At 32.9% G+C, this 20,643-nt stretch overlaps 2 protein-coding genes across 9 annotated transcripts; both read left to right on the forward strand.

Annotated features, from left to right (window-relative positions):
• Positions 1 to 78: 78 nt before the first annotated feature.
• Positions 79 to 13,804, forward strand: LOC100779862 (putative ion channel POLLUX-like 2). Of its 7 annotated transcripts, none has more exons than XM_006589198.4 (25): positions 79 to 240; positions 975 to 1,096; positions 1,270 to 1,346; positions 2,671 to 2,792; positions 3,372 to 3,658; positions 4,587 to 4,658; positions 4,826 to 4,901; positions 5,012 to 5,110; positions 5,186 to 5,340; positions 5,431 to 5,535; positions 6,286 to 6,372; positions 7,846 to 7,930; positions 8,024 to 8,171; positions 9,056 to 9,132; positions 9,221 to 9,301; positions 10,484 to 10,669; positions 10,768 to 10,881; positions 12,001 to 12,096; positions 12,188 to 12,311; positions 12,376 to 12,452; positions 12,592 to 12,639; positions 12,722 to 12,791; positions 12,888 to 12,961; positions 13,362 to 13,472; positions 13,550 to 13,804. In XM_006589198.4, exons 1-25 carry the CDS (start codon positions 166 to 168, stop codon positions 13,649 to 13,651), a joined length of 2,670 nt encoding a protein of 889 aa, XP_006589261.1. In that variant the 5' UTR covers positions 79 to 165; the 3' UTR covers positions 13,652 to 13,804. The 7 variants fall into 7 exon arrangements, with proteins under 7 accessions (XP_006589261.1, XP_040861731.1, XP_014618735.1 ...); XM_014763249.2 differs by lacking the exon at positions 79 to 240 and adding an exon at positions 282 to 569; XM_006589197.4 differs by lacking the exon at positions 79 to 240 and adding an exon at positions 284 to 524.
• Positions 13,805 to 16,630: 2,826 nt separating this feature from the next.
• On the forward strand, positions 16,631 to 19,745 carry LOC100784700 (rRNA-processing protein EFG1). 2 transcript variants are annotated; one of them, XM_006589202.4, is made up of 7 exons: positions 16,631 to 16,887; positions 16,968 to 17,228; positions 17,323 to 17,461; positions 17,735 to 17,849; positions 18,144 to 18,207; positions 18,302 to 18,562; positions 19,488 to 19,745. In XM_006589202.4, the coding sequence occupies exons 1-7, from the start codon at positions 16,747 to 16,749 to the stop codon at positions 19,491 to 19,493; spliced, it is 987 nt and encodes a 328-aa protein (XP_006589265.1). In that variant the 5' UTR covers positions 16,631 to 16,746; the 3' UTR covers positions 19,494 to 19,745. The 2 variants fall into 2 exon arrangements, with proteins under 2 accessions (XP_006589265.1, XP_003536207.1); XM_003536159.5 differs by having other exon boundaries at positions 16,639 to 16,887; positions 18,296 to 18,562.
• The last annotated feature ends 898 nt before the right edge of the window (positions 19,746 to 20,643 follow it).

Consider the following 20,643-nt stretch of genomic DNA (forward strand, 5'->3'; position numbering starts at 1 on the left):
GCTAGCTAGCATGTGCTTGAGAGTTCTAAATAGTTTATTTATTGACTTATCAAAGAAAAAGTTTACTAATGGATAGCAAATCAAACAAAACTTGTCCACAATTTAGACCAGGAAAGGGTTATCACTTTGCAATGCGCACTTGGTGGTGGCATAAGCAACTGCAAGATGGGGTTTGATGTGGATGTAGCTCAAAAACGTGACCACCACAACCAAGCGAGACAGCTAGTTAAGGAGGAACTAGTACTAATCAATCCCTCTCTGCACATCATCAATTTCTCCAAATACTGTGATTTCATATTTCATATTTAAGGAGGAAGTTGTTTTTTTTTTTGTTCTAAGTAAGGCTACAAGTGTATTCTCTAGAAACAATTTGTCCGCGAATATTCTCATTTGTAAACAGATAGATATTGTATACTGTATTCAGATTATTCATATATATAATGAAAAGATATTGTATTCTGATTGAATCGTCACGGAACTATGGTCCACCATGGAATCAACATACAGCTCCATTATTAAGTAGTGTAAGTCCAGAGCCAGAAAGGGATTGTTCACTTTACCGGTTACAGGTTCTTGTTTTTTTGTGACAGGGTGTTTTGCAATTCGTTCAATTGAATGATGTATTAGTTTTGGTACTATGTTACTTTACCTCACCACTCTGCACATTAATGAACACTCCTTTTCTCCTCTTGGATGGTAGTTACTGTCATCTGTCACTCACTTACTCATTTTGGGTTAATTTATCTCTTTTCTCGTCACAACCTATTGAATCAGATATTAATCTCATTTGCCGTGTGTTGACTCTGCTGGTGGAAGGAAATTTTACATATTACTGTTACCGTTACTATTTTGTTATATTGTTTGTTAATTTTTTCACTCTGTGAGTTGAGTTTGTTTACTTTTATTCTTGGCGTCTCTTTCTTCCCTCCACTTATCCGACGTTCAACGTTTTCCTTTGTTTTTTGTTTTGTCAGGCAATTCTGATTTCTCTCCCACTGGAACAAGGAAGAATGCTTCTCCTTCACTTGCAGAGCTGTCTGCCATGGATTTTACTACCATCCCACACCCATCTCTCATCAATCACCAACAATTCCAGGCACTCTCTCTCATTCTCTCTACACACATAGAATTATAGAATTTGGAAGCAATTTATGTTACTTATGATGTCTTTGATGGATTTCCATGTATTCAAGGTAGAAAACCTTTGAAGTGGGTTAGATAGGTTTTAGATGAAAAATTCTCTGTTTAATTGCTAATGATACTTCACAGGAGGCATATGCCCTGCCACTTCAGCTGGATCAAATCTTCAGCATTACGCACGCGTTGTCTTAGAGTGCACGGTGAAGGTGAGCCCCATAAGTCTAGAGAATTCAATAATTGACTTTATCTGTTCAGTTTTTATCAACTGAAATCATGCTGCTTTCTTTGAGTGTGTGCAAGATCTTAAGCTTGTCATTGTCAAGTTTTTGTAGGGTAAGATCATAAAACTGAATAGAGATTTATGTACCTGCTTAAATATGTCATTTGTGACATCATTGTCAATTGATAATTCAAACTTCACTCAACCAATTTTTTTTATTCAATTTTGTGCAGCTAAAATGGCCTAATCCAATTTTTTCCCCAATCATTTCTCCCACTTTACAAGTTACTGCTTTGTCTCAAGCTTGTAAGCTTGGAGTTTATCTATGATTTTGGAGTTTTAATGACTTGGTTTGTTGTTCACTGCTCTTATGTTACTGATCTACCCATTTCCAAATTTGATTACTGTTTTGACATTTCTTTTGTGTCCCCAATCCATCAGTATTTCTTATAATTGAGCAATGAGATTTTTCTTTAATCATTTAGCTCTCTAATTGGCCACTACATATTATTTTCTTCTCGTGGTCTTCTCTTGTTCTGTGACCGGTTCTGATGTGTTGTACTCTTCCCTTTTCTCATGCCTATGAAATTATAAAATAAGTGATCCAACTACGTTCACAAGTCTTAAATTGTTTGCATCTGTTAGATCTTGTACTTTCATTTCTTATTTCTATTTTATCAAAGGTTTCAATTGAGTCCTCAACTATGTTGTTCTTTAAGCTTTAATTTGCTGCAGTTGTTTGCCTGTTTATGACAAGCGGCACATTTGTTTCTCTTTCTACTACACATCTTGAGTCTCCTTTCCACTTACTTTTGGAATGGGCTCATGATATATTCATATAACACACCAAGAAACTTAAGCAAGTCTGAAAAGATTAGTGATTCACACTGTCAAAATCCTAAAACTTCATTTCCAGCATATCTTGGGTTTTATTTATTTTTGGAGTGTGTGTGTTTTAGTAACTTCCTGAGTGGATTTGTCTTTTGCAAGACGGTTATAAATTGTTATCTGTCTCCTTTTTTTGGTTCAAATTGTTTTTTCTGGAATGTTTATCTGCATGAGCTTCTATACTTTCCTATTGGAGGCTTTCGATCTGTAATCAACTTTGATTATTCTTTAATCCTTCTTTTCTTTTAGAAGAACTTAATTCTGCTGTTTCAGCTCTTAAATATTTGCTTATTTGTTGTCTACCTTACCGTTTCCCGTGATATATTCTCTTTTTTGTTTGATTTGAAGTAAATTCTATGAATTAATTTTTTGATGGCTGTTCTTACCTAAAACTAAAAGGTGAATTGATGAAATCCCTGTAGGGAGATGGGAAGTTGATTCTCTCAGGTCAGAGGTTAAGTCAAATTCCACCACTTACAAATATGTCCCGGAAAATTTGGGCACCAAGTTTGTTTGGATGAAGAAAAATAATAATAGTACCCAGGTGAGAAATGCATGATAAAACTAGGAGAATGATATACATTTGTTATATTAATTGTGTTATTTTCTTTTAACTAAGTGCACATTGTTCCTTCCATTGTGCTGGTATTTATACTTTTTGCAATTCAAAATTGAATTTGATGATTAATATTATTTTAGTGTTGAAGTGTTAGTATTGCTGCATTTCCCCCCTAATTCCTTATTTTGAAGCATGTGGTGCATGAGAACAACTATGTTTTTTTTAACACCAAAAATCCTTTACATTCTTCCCGTCAATAATGCCTGATAATGGAGTAAGTAAAATGAATGATAGCCATACTGGCTAAAAGAAACTCCTTGTAGGATTGCTTGTTAAAGATATTCCATGATCCTCTGTTTCTTTTGTGCAAGTAAGGATTTTTGAAAATGGTGTTGCAATTACCAATGTCATCACATAACAGGCCCAGTATTTCCAATGGGAAAATACCAACTATAATTTGAATGGCATTGTGTGCTGATAAATTGATGTATTATTAGGATTTGGCTTGCTAGACTTTGCAGTACTTAGTGGTAGCTAAATCTCTCAAAACACTATGTTCTGCAGGATCCACAGGCTAGAAGCATGATACAATTTATGTCATTGTACATCATACTGAGAATGACCCATAAGCAGTTGTATGATCTGATGATAAATGTTGGCCAAGCAGTACTTCCACATGTGTTTCAGATTTGTAGTGCAACAAGCTTGCCTTTTGCTTGTGTTTCTAACGCCTTGAATAAACCTAAGCCTCTTAATTTAGATGTGTCCTTGCCTTCTATTCATGATATTAGATGGAGCTTAGCACGGTTGTTATACTTATTTAACATGCAGCTTGATAGAAATGTTGCCATGTAAGTTAATCACTTCATCATTTATTTGGCTGAGAACTTTTCTATCCACTGGTTGTTTAATAAACTTTAAGCACCTCACTTGACGAAAGCCTTTTAAGTAGCATTACTTATATCCTTTTGATGTGTTTTTCTTGGTATCAGATGATTATATTTAGTATCAGTTTTGCAGCCTTAGTATGTTATAACATAGCTATAAGGCAAATAATATGCTATATACGTCATCTTGCAAATGATTTGCGTTAGTGTGCACTTTTAGTGTATTGTCAAGCTAAAATGGTTTATTTGTCATGAAGATAACTTCAAAAAAGTCTGCCATTTTATCATTAGTTTTGGTGTATAATGTTCATGAATTTACTGTAAACAGAAACCATCTTTCTTTGTGAAAAATTGGCAGCTTTTTGGATTTATGGTCATCTATTCTTGCATTATTTGTTATCTTGGTGGATTTGAAATAGATGGTTTGGTTTATATTATAAGAGTTGAGTTTGCTAGCAGCTTTTGGAAAAACTGTTGTGAGCTTTCAGGGGAAAAAACTGGACTATTCTCTGGAAACATGACTCTTTTATGGAGATTTAGTGCATATGGTTGGAGATAGAGAGGAACACAAAATGTTTATGGAACAATAGTTTTTAAAAATTAGCTATGGGTAGGAAAGTTTGCATTGCTTCTTTGGGTGCTATGCTTCTAGAACACTTGCATTACTCCATTGCAGCAATTCCAAAGGACTAAGGAGCTTACTTTTTTGAGGCCAAGAAGGCTAACTGAGAATTTTTCTGAACACTTAGTAAAAAATATGTAAATTGAGTGGCTTTATTCTATGAATGGAGCCAGTGGGTCTAGTTTATGTTACAAACTATTTCCTGTTATTAAAAAAAACTAATGATATATACATGCTTGTTGTCTGAAACAATCATATAGACTCTTTCAGGTTCCTTGCGGTGCTCCTTTTAGTGTGCTTCTCATTTGTTGTCGTTGGTGGTCTCCTGTTCTTTAAGTTCAGGTAATCATGGATAAGTCACTGTTTTAAGAGTGTTCTGAGTTCATTTTTATTGCTTTCCTTTGCTACCGACTGAGTTAGATCCCGGCGGCTTAAAAATTTGGTACTTGAGGTCACTGTTGTTGTGCTTATATATGTTTGTTAATCTGGTTCAATATTAAATTATCCAGGGGTAACAAAAATTCTCTGGAAGATTGTCTCTGGGAAGCCTGGGCATGTCTTTGTTCATCGTCTACTCATTTAAAAGTATGTTGATTTTGTTGTGGACTTTGTAATCCAGTTTTTTATTCACCTCTTTCACATTGTTTGTAAGCATTGTTGTGTAACCAAATAACATACTTTTTGTTCCTCCACAGCAAACAACACGTGTTGAGCGTTTTATTGGTTTTCTTCTTGCAATATGGGGTATATTGTTTTACACTCGACTTCTAAGTACGATGACCGAACAATTTAGGGTAAAATCTGAAGTATTAAGCATTCATTAAGCAATCTTTTCTGTGCATGCCATTAATTTTTAGTCTTCACAACAGAGTAATATGCAAAAGCTCAGGGACGGAACCCAAGAGCAAGTTCTGGAGACTGATCATATCATTATCTGTGGGATGAATAGTCATCTTCCCTTCATATTAAAGCAGTTAAATAAGTATCAGGAATTTGCTGTTCTCTTAGGCACAGCTACAGCTAGGTAAATGGTTCAGACAAGGTAGTTTCCCATTACCCTTATCTTGTGTTCTAATTTCTGGCTTCTGCAATATGCTTTTTCATCTCTATGCAGGAGGCAGAGAATCCTTCTTATGTCTGATCTTCCAAGAAAACAGATTGATAGAGTAGCAGACAATATTGCAAAAGATTTAAATCATATTGATGTCCTTACAAAGAGGTATCAATGCTGGGTAATTTCCTATTTTAATCATGGAAGCACCTTTTTGTAGAATTACAAATTGTTTCTTTTTTTAAGCCAGAGACTTTTCTGTACTACTTGATTGATTCTGGTGAAAGTTCTTTTTAGAGAATGTAAAATAGAGTGGGACAGTGTGTGAAGAGATCACATTCGCAAATTATACTACGAATGAAGGATTTCTTTTTTTATAGCTTTACTGCCTGGAAATATATATTGCTAAATACGGATAAAATGCAAAAACATTATCCTCTTTCATTTTATGGAGGTAACATCTTGCTGTATGTGTGTCTGTTGTTTCCCTGTTTATGGTTGACTTAATATAATTTTTTGTGTTTAATTTCACTGTAAGTTCCTCTTGTTTGCTTATGAGAGCAATTTAGTTCCTTAAGCTTCAATTTTTAATTAGAGAAATTAAGGTCATTGACACAATAAAGCTATGCAGTGCATTTCCACTGATATCTGATTGAGAAATTCCTATAGTCAGAGAACCAAAAAAAGAAGCTATTAACATTATGATATATCTCATCACAACAGTAAAGATAATGAAGCATCCTAAGAACTGCATTAAACAAATCCAGCATTTAGAAAAACTCTCTACTTAGTTCATATGTGGCCACAGAACTACGTTAAAATTGTGAGTGTTTATTTCTGTAGTATGTAAAAGCAAATGTAATGAATTGCTGTCATATGTTGAGTTGGTTTATCATCTTGAAATTTTTGGCTTTACAGTTGCAGCCTTAATATGACCAAATCATTTGAAAGAGCAGCAGCTAACAGGGCACGTGCAATAATTATACTGCCAACAAAAGGAGATCGGTAAGAGTTGATCAACTTAGCTTGTTATTGTCAGGTGGTTATAGTCTTGATAATGCAGTTTAAATTGAAATCACTAGAGTTGTTTCCATGAATTTACTATTGAAGAGCACGAGAGCATATAATGATGTTTTGTAATTTTACCATAAATTATCTTAGGCATAGTGGTTACTGGTTAGAGCTTTCATTATTTTAGTGTCTGCTAAAGTTATTATAGGGATTTTAGGAAGGTCGACAAAGCTGAGGGAGAGAGAGACGTCTGAGAGAGACATTTGAATGATTAAGCTCCATGTGTATGTATTTATTTTATGCATAAAACTAGGGTCACAAGTGTATGTTAGTGTATGTCCATCCCATGTCCCAATGCAACAGGGACTCATTCTAACACTTTTTCTCAAGCCAAATCATAAATGTTGATCAAGTTCAGCTTGTTACAACTAAACTAGTAATGACTATAGAGAAAGCCTTTGTAAACAAAATTTTCAGTTGCTTGATTGCTAGATATGAGTGTCAGACTGATTATCGCTTCATAATCACACTGGTAAGGTGTTTGGAAGCAAGTGTTGAATCCACATCAGCTCAAAAGTTGTTTATGCCATAGTATGATACTCAGCTTCAACACTATAGCTTGCAGCTACAATACCCAGCTTCAGCACTATACCATGAAGCTCTGGCTTTATCCAGAACAAAAGCACAATATCCAGCACTGAATGTTTTTGTGCATAGGATATATTATTTGTGAGTTAGAGCTTCTGAGCAGGTGGTGTATGGTGAAGACATAAAATGGCTTATAAAACTCGCTGGAAAAATAATGTCTGACCAGATAACTGTCAAATTACTCAACTTTTCCTCAAACCTCCAGTATATCTTTGGGTCATTAAATTCTGTCTCATTATCTGCTGTAAACTTCACACTTGGTTCTGTTGGTATCTCACAAACTATGTTCATCTAACCATTTTAAAAATGTGACATAATCATGGGTATTTGTTTTTTAACTTCAGCTAAAGATAAAAATTTTGTGAGGAGTTTGTCAATGGATCTAGGGACTTTAATGAATGAGAAAATATTGCAGATTGAACAGTTGGTGTAATCCTTTTCATTAGATAATTATATTAAAAGTGTGGTGTACTTATTTACCCAGACTTGTAGTAATTGTAAGACACTTGTACTACACTTAATTTATCAGTATGAATACAAACATGGATCCAAATTAATTATGAAGTTACTTCACCTTATATATGGCAATCTTCTTCCTCTTTCTAATGCGCACATTTTCTCCATATGAATAAACCGGGGAACATTTGTTGTAGTTGAAAAGCTTTTTCTCTGACTTTCCTATATCCCATGTAGACCAATTACAATGTTCAATTGTTCACATATATAGCTTCAGTTGTTTTAGTAGAGTAACTAGGTTTTACTTAATTTGACTTTTGTCATGTGCTGAATTTAAAGGATTTCAGATTGTTTGTATGCTAGGTATGAAGTTGACACAGATGCATTTCTTTCTGTTTTAGCCCTTCAACCAATTCCAAACATGGATTCTGTCCCCACCATTGTTGAGGTTTGTTACTTATGAGCAGCTTTGTGTGTAACTAAAAATAAAAATCAAAAGCAGAGAAACTTTATTTGAAATTTTATTAATTAATGGATATAGGTTTCAAGTTCCAAGACATGTGAGTTGTTGAAGTCAATCTCAGCATTGAAAGTAGAGCCAGTAGAAAATGTGGCATCCAAACTATTTGTTCAATGCTCTCGGCAGAAGGGACTTATAAAGATCTACAGGCACTTGCTAAATTATCGAAGTACTGCATTTATGCTCTCTACATTTCATATATGCCATGTTTGTATGGATTACTTCATATTTCTTAAATATTCAATAATGGTATTTTATATTTGTTTTATTTTCTAGAAAAATAATTCAGAATATATTTCAGATAAATTCATTTTTTTTATAATTTGTGAGTTGAACCTAGCAACCACCAAATTATTCATTTAGCAGGTTTCTATTTTTTTCAATTAGTTGTTATCAATGTAAATAAACTGTCAGAAAGTTGCCTTAATTGATGTTACTCCTACTATGTCTTAATTGCTGCCTCTTTGGGGATTGCTTTAATTGCATCCTTGAAGGGTTGTGTTTAGTCCTTCAAGGCCTAGAGATATGATTGCTTATAAAGTTTGAGCAATCCTCACCTTAGAAGCCGGAATTGTGGGGTTCAATTAGGCTCTAAAGCCAAATTCTAAGATGGTATCAAAGCCTATTCTAGATTTGTATCCCATAGCTTTGGGAGTGAGGGGGTGTGTTGGAAAGTCGTGTTAATTGTGGATTCTTTGGGTTACCTTAATTGCAGTGTCAAGGGGGTGTATTTAGTCCCACATCGCCTAGAGATAAATAGAGCTTATAAAGCTTGATCAATCCTTACTTTATGGTCTGGTTTTGTGAGATTGAATTAGACTTAAATATCAAATTCTAAGATGAACATAAAGTGTATTTTATTTTAGACTTTTTATTGTTCTATCCTTTAATTTGGTATTGGCTTCCATTCCTAGTTTAGTTGGTGTTACACTAAAGTAGGCTGAGGTAAAATCTTGCCTTAAATTTGTAAACTGGTTAAACCTTTCGTGATAACTTTTTAGTTGATGTACATGCATTTATTCTTGAATTCTAATTTTTAGTTATCATTTGCAGAAAATGTATTCAATCTTTGCAGCTTGCCTAATCTAGAAGGACTGACATATAGACAAATAAGACATAGATTTCCAGAAGTAATTACTTTCTTCAAATGTAATTTCTTGACTCAAATTTTCATTTATAGACTTTTCATTAATGCTTTCTACTTTGATATTATTTCAGGCTGTTGTATGTGGTCTTTACCGGAGTGGGAAAATATACTTCCACCCAAACGATGGTGAAATTCTGCAGCAAACCGACAAAGTATGCAGACTAATACATACCTTTGTCTAATTCACATTTATATGATATCTGTCCTGTCTACCTTTTTGTCATGGAATTTATGAGCTCATGGTTAAGGGCCCGTCTGTTAAAGCTTAAAAAGTGATTCTGTGATACAACTTTTTCTGAAACTACTAATTTTCACTTACAAGAAAGCACTAAAGCAACTTACTTTTTCTAATTTTTTTTGAAAAATTTACATATGTTATTAGATTATTCTTTAGGATTATTTCCCTATCTCTTATGATCTTAGGATTTGTTACCATATTTCCTTATCTCGTGATTTGCTTCCTTTTTAGTTAGGCTTATGATTAGTATAAATAGGGGTTAGTGCTTTAGGTTTTATGATCTTATCATCGCATTGTAATACATCACATCACATCAAGTCAATGTCAATCTCATAATATTTAGCCTCTATTCTCTCCTTTTGCTTTCTCTTTACTTAAAACTCCATAATTTCAACAAAGGGCATGGGTCATTGTTGCAGATCTTTTTATCTCACCATTGTGCGTATAAATTGCAATCAGAACAGAATCAATGATCAAACAGTTGGTAAACTGGAAAAAGAGAGTTGGCGTCAGAGAATGAAATTGGATTAATTTAGGGCATAGTACATTTTATGTTCTTGATTCCTTGGTATGAAAGTAAAAATTGCGCTACTTTTTTGACAATTTCCCTAAAGGCAGTTTTCCCATTGCCAAACTTTGGCCTTCTCAACTAGAGATTCACCTTGATGTCAAAAAAACAAAAACTAGAGATTCACCTAGGTTGGCATGTTTATTACAAATGGGTAATCAATAAGATGGTTAACTCTTGTATCCGCTTAAATATCCAGTACAAGTTTTGTATATGTACTGCTCTGCAAGCAAAATGGTAATCAATAAAATGGTTAACTCTTGTTCTGTGTTACGATGTTTTCCGATTAATATATTAGGCTTAATTTTATTGTTTGTCTACCTAGTTTAGTTTTTCATTTGTTTTCCCTGGTTTCATTTTTTATAATGTTGTACTGCTGGTCTCAAATCATTTTGATTAAGTCCTTCTAGGTATTGTTTATTGGATCCAGTTCACCAACAGTACAATGGCCTGTTGGTTAAATTTTAGTTTAAATTAGTCAATTTTCAAAGCTGACTAGCATATGTTCTGATTAGCTTTCCTTGTTAGGTATTGTTTATTGGATCCCTTCGGGATACAAATACTAAAAAGCCAGAAGTAATCCTAGATGGGAAAGAAGGAATGTATGAAATTCATAATGAGGAAATACTTGAAAAGGATGTGGAACATGCCATTGAATTGAGTAAAGTAAGGCTTGCTAATATTGTAAAACGGCCTAATAGATCAGGTTCCAAGGTATGGCTTCCGGTTCTATGTTGTATACATGTTTTGAATGAGCATGATACCATATATACTACTTGACATGTTAAACTTTATTGGTTATCATCGTTTAGGCATCAGATGGGAATCTTGGACCGAAAGAATGCATTCTTTTACTTGGATGGCGCCCTGAGGCTGTAGAAATGATTCAAGAGTATGATAACTATCTTGGTCCTGGAAGTGTTTTGGTATGTCCTTATATATCTTAGAATCTTTGTTGATCAATCCTAGATGGCAAAAAAACTTAAGTATTCTTCCCCTTATGCCTCCCCCTCTCCCCCCCAATAATAATAAAAATCTTTTTCAAAATAATAATAATAAAAGACGTAGTATTTTTCCTTGATTTCCTGGAAATGTTGTTAGGTTCTATATATATGAACTTCTCTAACTTGGAGAAGCAAACTTAATATTATTTTTTCATATTTCCAATACAAGCATTAATCCATATTTATAGGCTGAACTTATTAAAGGAAAGACGGAAACAATGAATAGGCTAAATCTATTAAAGGGAAGACGGAAAATACAAGACATAAAATCTATCCTAATAGGAGTTTCTTAGTGAATACATCTACCATTAGGAGTCTCGAAGGGATGTAGGCTATAGCTATAACATCATTGTCTATCTTCTCCTTCATAAGGTGCCTATTTCTTTCTATGTCCTTAGTTTTATAATGTTGCATCGGGTTGTGTGCAATACTAATAGCAGAATTATTATCACAAAAATACTTCATAGGTCCTTATATTTTATCATGAGGTCATCAAGTATAATCTTCATCCATCATACTTTACAGATATCGTGAGCCATAGCTCGGATCTTTGCTTTTGCACTTGACTGTGCAACTACATTTCTCTTTGGTTACACCCTTTCTTTGGTTGCAAATGTACTATTTTCTAACCTTTTGTCCTGTTCATGTCCTTTTCAAAATGTATCGAGCATATAATAGAATCCACCTATCATGTTCCAATCTCAATTTAACATGTCTGCCAAATGCTGCCAGTGTCTATAATGCACATTGATGTTGTCAATCTAGTGGAATTGCACTTTGAAGGAATTAAGCTGGTTTACTGTTTTCTATATTTGTGTTAATCTAAATATTTGTGTCAATCTAAAATGCATTACCCCTCCAAACTAAATACTTCTGCTGCTGATGTGGATTCATCTTAATTTTGAACTACCATCAAATTCATAACCTTGGAAATTTTTTAGGGTTTATCATACGACATTTCCCCCCCTTCTTTCTGCATTATATATGCATTCACTTTTGGAAGTTCAATATTTACCATTTCTGGCCATAAATAATATGCAGGAAGTGTTATCAGACACACCATTAGATGACAGGATCAATAAGGCAAGCAACATCCATGGTCATAACAAACTCAGGAATGTCCGAGTTTCACATCGGGTATTGTCTCATGCAGTCAATTAATGTATCAAATTTCTTTTAGTGTGGTCCTGCTTCCGGTATCATCTTTCACTTCTTTCAATTTTGGCAGATTGGAAATCCCATGGACTATGACACCTTAAAGGAAACCATTTTGCATATTCAGAATTCTTTGAAGAATGAGGATGTTCCTATGTCAATTGCTGTCATATCTGACAGAGACTGGCTTCTTGGAGGTAATTATGCATAAAAAATTTGTGACTGGAAATGGCCTATGATGATTGACTATTCTTTTTTCAGATCCATCTAAGGCAGACAGGCTGTCTGCTTATGCTCTCCTCCTTGCTGAAAATATCTGCAACAAACTCGGAGTTAAGGTGATATTTTTACCTTCTCTCTCTCTTTCTGCCTTGCATATTTTTTATGCTGATAGGAATTGTTCATTTTGAAATATTAGTTATTCTTATGAAACAGAGAGAGGTAAAGCATAGTTGGATTAAATTGGATGTTTTGTAGGTGCAAAATCTAGTTGCAGAAATTGTTGATTCAAAATTGGGGAAACAAGTAATTCTCTTGAATTTTTTTTAACCTTTCAAATTTTATATTGTGGTATCTTTTGATGACGATATTATATAAAATGCTGCAGATTAGTAGAATCAGGCCATCAGTGACCTCCATTGCAGCAGAGGAAATAATGAGCCTCGTAACAGCTCAAGGTCATTAATTTTTATTCTCTTCTGGGTTGAGTTTTTATAGTTGTGGTCTATTTTATTTATCAAGGTTAACTTTATTTTTCAAACTTGAAAAATCAGTGGCCGAGAACAGTGAACTGAATGAAGTTTGGAAAGACTTACTAGATGCAGAGGGAGATGAAATATATATTAAGGTAATATCTTTGGACTTTCATGTTTTGATACATTTTTCAGTAAACATTCATCCCAAGAAAGGTGATATGTGTGATACCTTGGTGTCATGAATTTTCCTACCATACCATTTTCTTTCATGGATGAATTCCTTCCTTTATTACCCTACATTCCTTTTGAAAAAAATGTACCTTAGGAAATGAATAGATGACAAATTGATTTGGCACGACTTGCTTACAACATCAACCTATGTTACAAACATGTTTTTTTTTTCATAAAAGTATACGGCCCTTAAATTAGAACATGAATGTCAACCTGCTCCAAAACAAACGAACAATGCTGAGGAGTGAGGACCCTTTTATTTATTGTCTGCATGGTTGCTGTTGTAGCAGTGCAGTTTACTCTCCTGTTTTCTTATTGCAGGATATTGGCCTATACATGAAAGAAGGAGAGAATCCATCATTTTCTGAGCTTTCTGAGAGAGCATATTTACGGAGAGAAGTAGCTATAGGATATGTGAAGAACAAGAAGAATGTATGCAAACAGCAGTCCAAATTTATTTTTCAGTACTTCATTTGAACATGCTACTGACAAACCTTTTCTATTTGCAGGTAATCAACCCTGTTGCCAAGTCTGAGCCACTCTCTCTTGAAATGACTGACTCCTTGATAGTCATATCTGAGCTGGAAGGAGAGCAACCCGTTGTTTTGTAATGCTGAAGCTTTAATCTTGTCAAGAATTTTTTTGGAAAATTCTAACCCCAAAAATTTGGGGCCATTGATTTTGATGATTGATGATTAGGATGATTCAATATCATTGTGTTACTCTTTCATCATTCGAAATAAATTGTGTATGGTTTCTCTGTCTCTCTGGTTCTCTCTCTAAGGATATTCTTCAGTAGGCAACCAAAAATTAATCTCTTTCAACATGGAGAGATATTGCCTTTCCCATAAAACTTTTTCATACATACGACTTGGATTTGAATTTTAGTCAACATGCTCTAGGAATCTACTTGTCTACCAACTATGTTAAGTCTTGCTGGTCAAATTGTTAGTTTGTTACTCTTCCTGATAGCCACTCATTGTTTTTTACATTTTGATTAATAACTTTATATTTTATATATATAATCTCTAACTGATTCATTGGGGAATCAAAATCTAGGAAATTAATTCACTCTTAATAGATCAATGTTTAACTTTTGGCAGTGCAGAAAATGGAACAAATGTATATAGCTTTCATAGTTAGCAAAGTTGCATACGTTTTAAATTTTGGCTTAAATAAAATTGTGGTCCCTTTTTTTCTGTTTGGTTATTTAAGTTTATAAATTTCACTTTGGTTGTTTCGTTATTATTTTTTTGCACTAATGGTGTCAAACTGATAATCTTGGCTGACGTAACAACAAATCAATTTCTCACAGTTTTGTTATGTGTCACCAAGTTCACGAAGTTATTGGAAGGATCAATTTGATATAATAGAACAGATTTAAATAAAATTTCATAAACTTTGAGGATTAAACTAAAACAAAAAGTGGAAATAAGGAACCAAAATTTGAAGGATTAATTGAAATATTGAATTGAAATTAAAGTTAAAGGTTCTTATCTAATTTAATATAATAAAATTTATCAATATCTTTTTTGATTTGGTAGTCACGTGGCGATCAAATAAAAATTCTCTCAGTCCGAAGTATACGTGTCAACTTGACATTTTTGATATAAATTTCAGCCTCTTATCAGCCCATTGATTTATATATTGCCGAAGGATTTGCAAGATGGATATGTTTTCTAATTTGAGGGTGGTATCTTCAAATTCAACTCTTAAGTTTTTTTGAGATTATAAAAATATATTCATCTTGCAAATCCTTCGGGAATATATAAATCAATGGCTGATGAAAGTTAAGAGTTGTATTTGAATTTGAAGATATCACCGTCAATTCTGCATTATTTAATCATAAAAATTATTTGTTTAATTGTAAAAAATTATAATTAAGTTAATTATAATATATATATATATATATATATTCTAATTTTGAATTAACTAAGATTAGTATGACATTTTTTTCAAAAGTAAGATTAATTTAAATAAAGGTAAATAATATTTTAAATTAATGTAATCAATAAAAATATATAATTAAGGTAATTGTTGGTAATTATTATAATTTTTTTAGATGAATTTTTATTAAATGTAAATCAAACCAAATGAAATAAGTCTGAATTAAAATGTATTATTTGATCACTTCCATTTATTAAAGTCAAACAGACAAAGTCTAAATTAAAATAAATCATTCAATCAATCAATTCAAAAATAACAGAAAGGAAATCGACAGTGTTTCCTTTATTCGTTAATTGTTAATTGAATTATAGCAAAATTTCAGCACTTTATATTTTAATGAATTTTCCGAATTATTGACAAATTTAATCACGGATCAGTGTTTAATAGTTTATATTAATATGATAAAAAAAGTCTTAAAAAGGTAAAATAAATTAATTTTTACTTTATTTACTTACTAAAAGAGCATAAGTATGTAATAACTCAAAGTTACGAATAGCAACTGTGATTTGAAATTACTTACATAGTTTTAATTTAATATAAGTTTAGTTATTCTAATATAATTTCATTATAAATATAAAATTTAAAATTATTTATTTTTAATATAAGTATATATTGTAATCATATTTGTTTTAGTATAATCATATGATATAATTATTTGTTTTAATACCTATAAATATTCTTATAAGTACACGCATATTCATACATAGGCACACATACATTTGCATGAATATATATATATATATATATATATATATATATATATATATATATATATATATATATATATATGATAATGTGTAATTTACTAACAAATGTAAAAATAAAAATATAAAATTTAGTTTCTGGAAATGTAAAAAATATAATAAATATATCTGGAGGGACAAATTTGTTATTGAAATGATGGTTTAGTATAAGAACATATTTATTATAATATATTTTTTTATTTTTTGTTTTCTCATCCCATTAACATGTGTGTGGACATAGTTGTCATAATATTTTTTTACTTTTCGTCTTTTAACTCGCTCAACAAATGATGAAAATGTAAAATAAATTTAGTTCCGAAAAAATACGACAAATATATTTCAGAGGTTAATAATAGATTGTGACTAATTATTATTATTATTATTCGGACGCATTTGTTAACAGAATGAAAAGACAAAATGTCAAAAAAATATTATTACAAATATGTCCCTATGCTCGCAATCCACGCCAATTAGTAATACAAACTTTATTTCTGTGCCATATAGACTATTTTATTAATGGCGACAGATGAAAGTAAGTTAATGGTTATATATTTGTCGCACTTTTTATAATTTCAAGGATTAAATTTTATAATTTTATCTTTTATGGACACATTTATCAGTAAATTAGACATTAAGATACAAAAATGACTATTTACCTTATATATTTAAATAAAAAATTACAAATATCTTAAAAATTATAATAATATAAGAATTTTAAATTGTAAACCTAAGACACCTAGAGGTACGGATTAGTATACTATTTTTTAAAAAGATTAAGAATAAATTTAGACAAAATTAAAATTTATAGCATCTATTTTTTAAAAATTGTTAAGAACATTTTTTTATTGAATTTATTAAAAACTAAAAATATTATAGTTTTACATGAAAATAACTCAACCTTCTAAATTCTCATACAGAATCCCTCCATGGGGTTTGGGAGTGTAAGATAAGACGCCCGGCACAATACAAACAACAAGCAAAACAGATTCAGGAGAGAAACCAGCTTTGAGACAGTTATGGCTCACGGTGCTTACAGCAAGCGGCGCGTGAACGCAACGCGTAGATCCAACTCCAAGCCTCTCGGCATCGCCAAGAAGTCCAAACCCTCCGTTTCCCTCAAAAACCAGATTCGATCCCTTGAGCGCATGCTCCGCAAGGTAACAACCCTAACCCTAACCCTAACCCTAACCTTATTTGATTATTCGTTTCCATTCATTTCTCCGAACTGGTATTGCAGAACCTGCCTCCCGAGGTGCGCGAGGCGCAGGAGCAAAAGTTGGAGGCACTGAAGAAGCAGCAGGAGATTCACACGCGCCTCGCCGCCGAACGCAAGATATTCTTGCGCGACCGGAAGATCAAGTTCTTCGAGAGGAGGAAAATCGAAAGACGAATCAGACGCCTCGAGAAACTGCACCGTGCTTCTTCTTCCTCTTCTTCCTCTGCCCAACCTTACTCTGACCAGCTTTCCTCTCTCAAAAAGGATCTTCAATATGTCATGGTCTGTGTTCACTGCTCTTTTTATTTTGTTGCGTTGAAATCACGACAAATATTGACAGTAAAATATCTTGTTATTATTCAAATTTAATTTGCAGTATTTTCCCAAAAATGAGAAATATTTGCCTTTGTTTACCGCCGGTGATGATTCGGAGATAGTTGACAGGAGAAATGGGCTGCGCAAACAGATTGAAGATAGGTTGATTGCAGCTGCTGCAAGTGGCAAGGATTTAGAAGGTTTGTTAATTTTGAATTTGTATCATCCGTGCCATCATTTATATGACTCTAGAATGTTGATTGGCGACACTCTACTAGAGATTGGTTTTAGTTGTGTGAGCCCTAGTTGATATGAGTTCCTAAAAGAAATTAGGAAAACCAGGTCGACTCACATGGATGTGCTTGAAGCTCTGCTTTGTATTTATAATAAATATAATTAATATGCCTTTTTATTTATTTATGGCACATTCCTGTTTGATTAAATGTCAACAAGATTTTGTGCTGCTATGGCAGAGACTGGCAGTGAGGATGATGGTCTTTTGGATCTGAGTGATGATGATTTTTTCCTTGCTGGGAGTTCTAGTGACGAAGCAGATGCGGATGATGAATGGACAGACAAAAGTGCAAGGTCAGTGGAGTGGAGATGTTATAATAGTTCAGCAATTATATCAATGAGAATTACATACATGCATACATATATCCTGCGTGCATTAAGGTAAACGAAATTAGAATGTTAAAGAAGTGTAGCAGAATCAACCTTTCTTGTTAATCATGAAGTGGAAGCCAGTTTTTCTTTTTTGTGAAACTTCTGGCGTATGTCCTACTTTATGCTAGGGAATTTGGAATTACATTAATGCTTTAGATGATTCAAACATGTTTTATTTTGATTATACAAGTGTATAAAATTTTCTATTGGTTACAGAGAGCAGGCTTCTAGTGCTTCTGGGAAAGGCGTGTCTGGCATGTCCAGTGACGAAAAAAATCAGGTCTGCAGTGAGTGTAATTATTTGTGTCTGTTTTAATTCCCAATATTCCCTATTATTAAATATATAATCTTCACCCTTTTTTTTATAGAGGCAGATTTCTGCTAGAGCTTTGATGCCTCCTCCTCGCCCTTCAAACATGAAGTTGTCAAGGTTTGGGTCTTCTTCTGGCCAAAATTCATCTAGACAGAGATCTGAGATTTCCACATCGAGCAACACATCAAATAGCAAAAGCAGCTCAGACTTCAAAGTAAGGGGACCCTCAAGATCAGGGACTGGTCATGGTAGTAGTCTAAGCTCCAACTCCGATGCTCACAAGCCACGGAGGAAGAGAAGACCTAAGAAGAAAAAGAAGCAGGTTTATTACTTATGCACAGTCTTGTTTTTTTGTTAACCTTGGTTTTTTTATTGCACATTATCTTATTATTCTATTTATTGTTGATAGGAAGGTCTGGAAACATCTTTACACACTCTTGTCATGTTCATTTAGTTTCTCTTGCGCATATTGTTGATAAAATGAATTTTGCATCTAAAGTAATGGCTTTCTTTATTCTTGTTTAATATGAGGCCCATACCCTGTAGTTTTACTTTTACCATATGTGGATGCTGATAATCAGTAGTTTAATGTGCATATCTGGGAATAAAAAAATCCTGCTGGTCTTCTTCAAAGAAGTTTCTTGGGATTTGTTAAAGACTGGACTGGAAACTGCTGTGTGAACTGGGAGTCAATGCAGGACTCGCGAGTTTTGTGCACAACTGTACATCACAGTTTCACAGCTCTCTAATTTTGTTCTGTTGTTTACCCCCCCCTCCCCTCCTTTTATGCAACTTGACTTTTATTTTGATTAACTTGTTAGTTATGCTCTACATTGACAGCTATAACAATTACTTTTGATTATTAATGAAAATGTTGTTAACTTCGATTGTTTAAATTTTGAACATTTGTAGGTTGTATAAATTATTTATCTTGTATCCTTAATCTTCAATATAGCAGCCATTGCATTGTCCTGATATATAGCATTTTTGGGGTTGGCTGCTCTGTACTGCTATTAAGGATTTGCAACTATGACATGACACCATTGACGAATACTCCCTAAAATAAGTATGAAATGAGACAGGAATAGGATGATAAAATAATACATCATAGCATCAGTGTGCACGAATGATGTCTTCTGCTGTAGAACACTTAACCAAGTTCCTTGTTCATCAAATGCATTCAATATTTACTTTGCTTTGTCTTCTTTCGGTCTCTAATTGTATTGTAATACATGTTTATTCTCCAGGTGTAGGCATAGTGGCTAAACTGAGCAACACAATGAGCGCTTGGATTTGGCGTCACATTCATTCGAGTTTCTTACAGTTGTCTTACCTGCCGGGAGCCAGGTTCACTGGTTAATATGATGATCATATGTATTGTTGACTTGTTAGGTTAGATCAAGAATTCGTTACTGTAGATTATCTTTTTTTCTGCCGGGTCTTCATATTTAACCATGGCTTACTGTAAAAAAATATATTGAATTCTGATTTATTTTGTGGGATAATATTCTACCTTTTGGGAGTACTGTCGCATCTGCATTCGGCAAGTACGATGTTTGGAGCAATTGATGCATGAAGAACGATACTTAGGCTTAAAATACGCTTTTTGTCATGAATTTTTTTTCTTTCTGATGCTTGCTTTTATTGAAGAACGTGTTTTTCGTTTCAACTTGTAGGTTTGTTCCGCTAAGTGATGAATTGATAAACACATCATAGACACACAGTGCATACAATGTTATTTCAATATGCATTTAGGGATCAAATGAAATTTTGATTGAAACAAAAATCATAACAAGATAATTTTGGCGGGACAAATAATTAACATGTTTGGCTTCCTCTCAAGTGATGCCAAAGGTGTTTTGTATTGTTATTTAATTATATATAAATTATAAAAGTAATGTAGGATAAGTTTGTTAATTTTTATAATAATTATTTAAAAATTATATTAATGATAATTTGTAATTAGTTAATAATGTAAAATTCTGCCCTCTTTAATATTTATCGTCTAAATTCGGACTATAATAATATTTATCGTCTAAATTCGGACGATAGTAAGATTGATGACATTTTAAATATTAATTTTTTAGGCCAAAATATCGTAACTCTTGGCCTAATATTTTACGGTGAAATTATATTCTTTAAAATCAAAACTACTGATGTTATTAATCAGTTTATCAATTAATTAACACCTCTTTAAGTTAACAAAACTTCATGATATTAACATTATTCTTTATTAATTTTCACTTTTAGTGTAAAACACCATTAACTAGTCAGAATTTTTTAAAATAATTTTTTAGTATAAATTGAAACTTACAAAGTTGTAAACAAAACGATTTATAATTAAACAAAAAAAAAACTGAGAGCCCCTTTTATTCATACATTATCAATTTAGAGAAGGTTTAC

This window comes from Glycine max, chromosome 10 (assembly GCF_000004515.6).
Source record: "Glycine max cultivar Williams 82 chromosome 10, Glycine_max_v4.0, whole genome shotgun sequence".
Classification (NCBI taxonomy): Eukaryota; Viridiplantae; Streptophyta; class Magnoliopsida; order Fabales; family Fabaceae; genus Glycine; species Glycine max.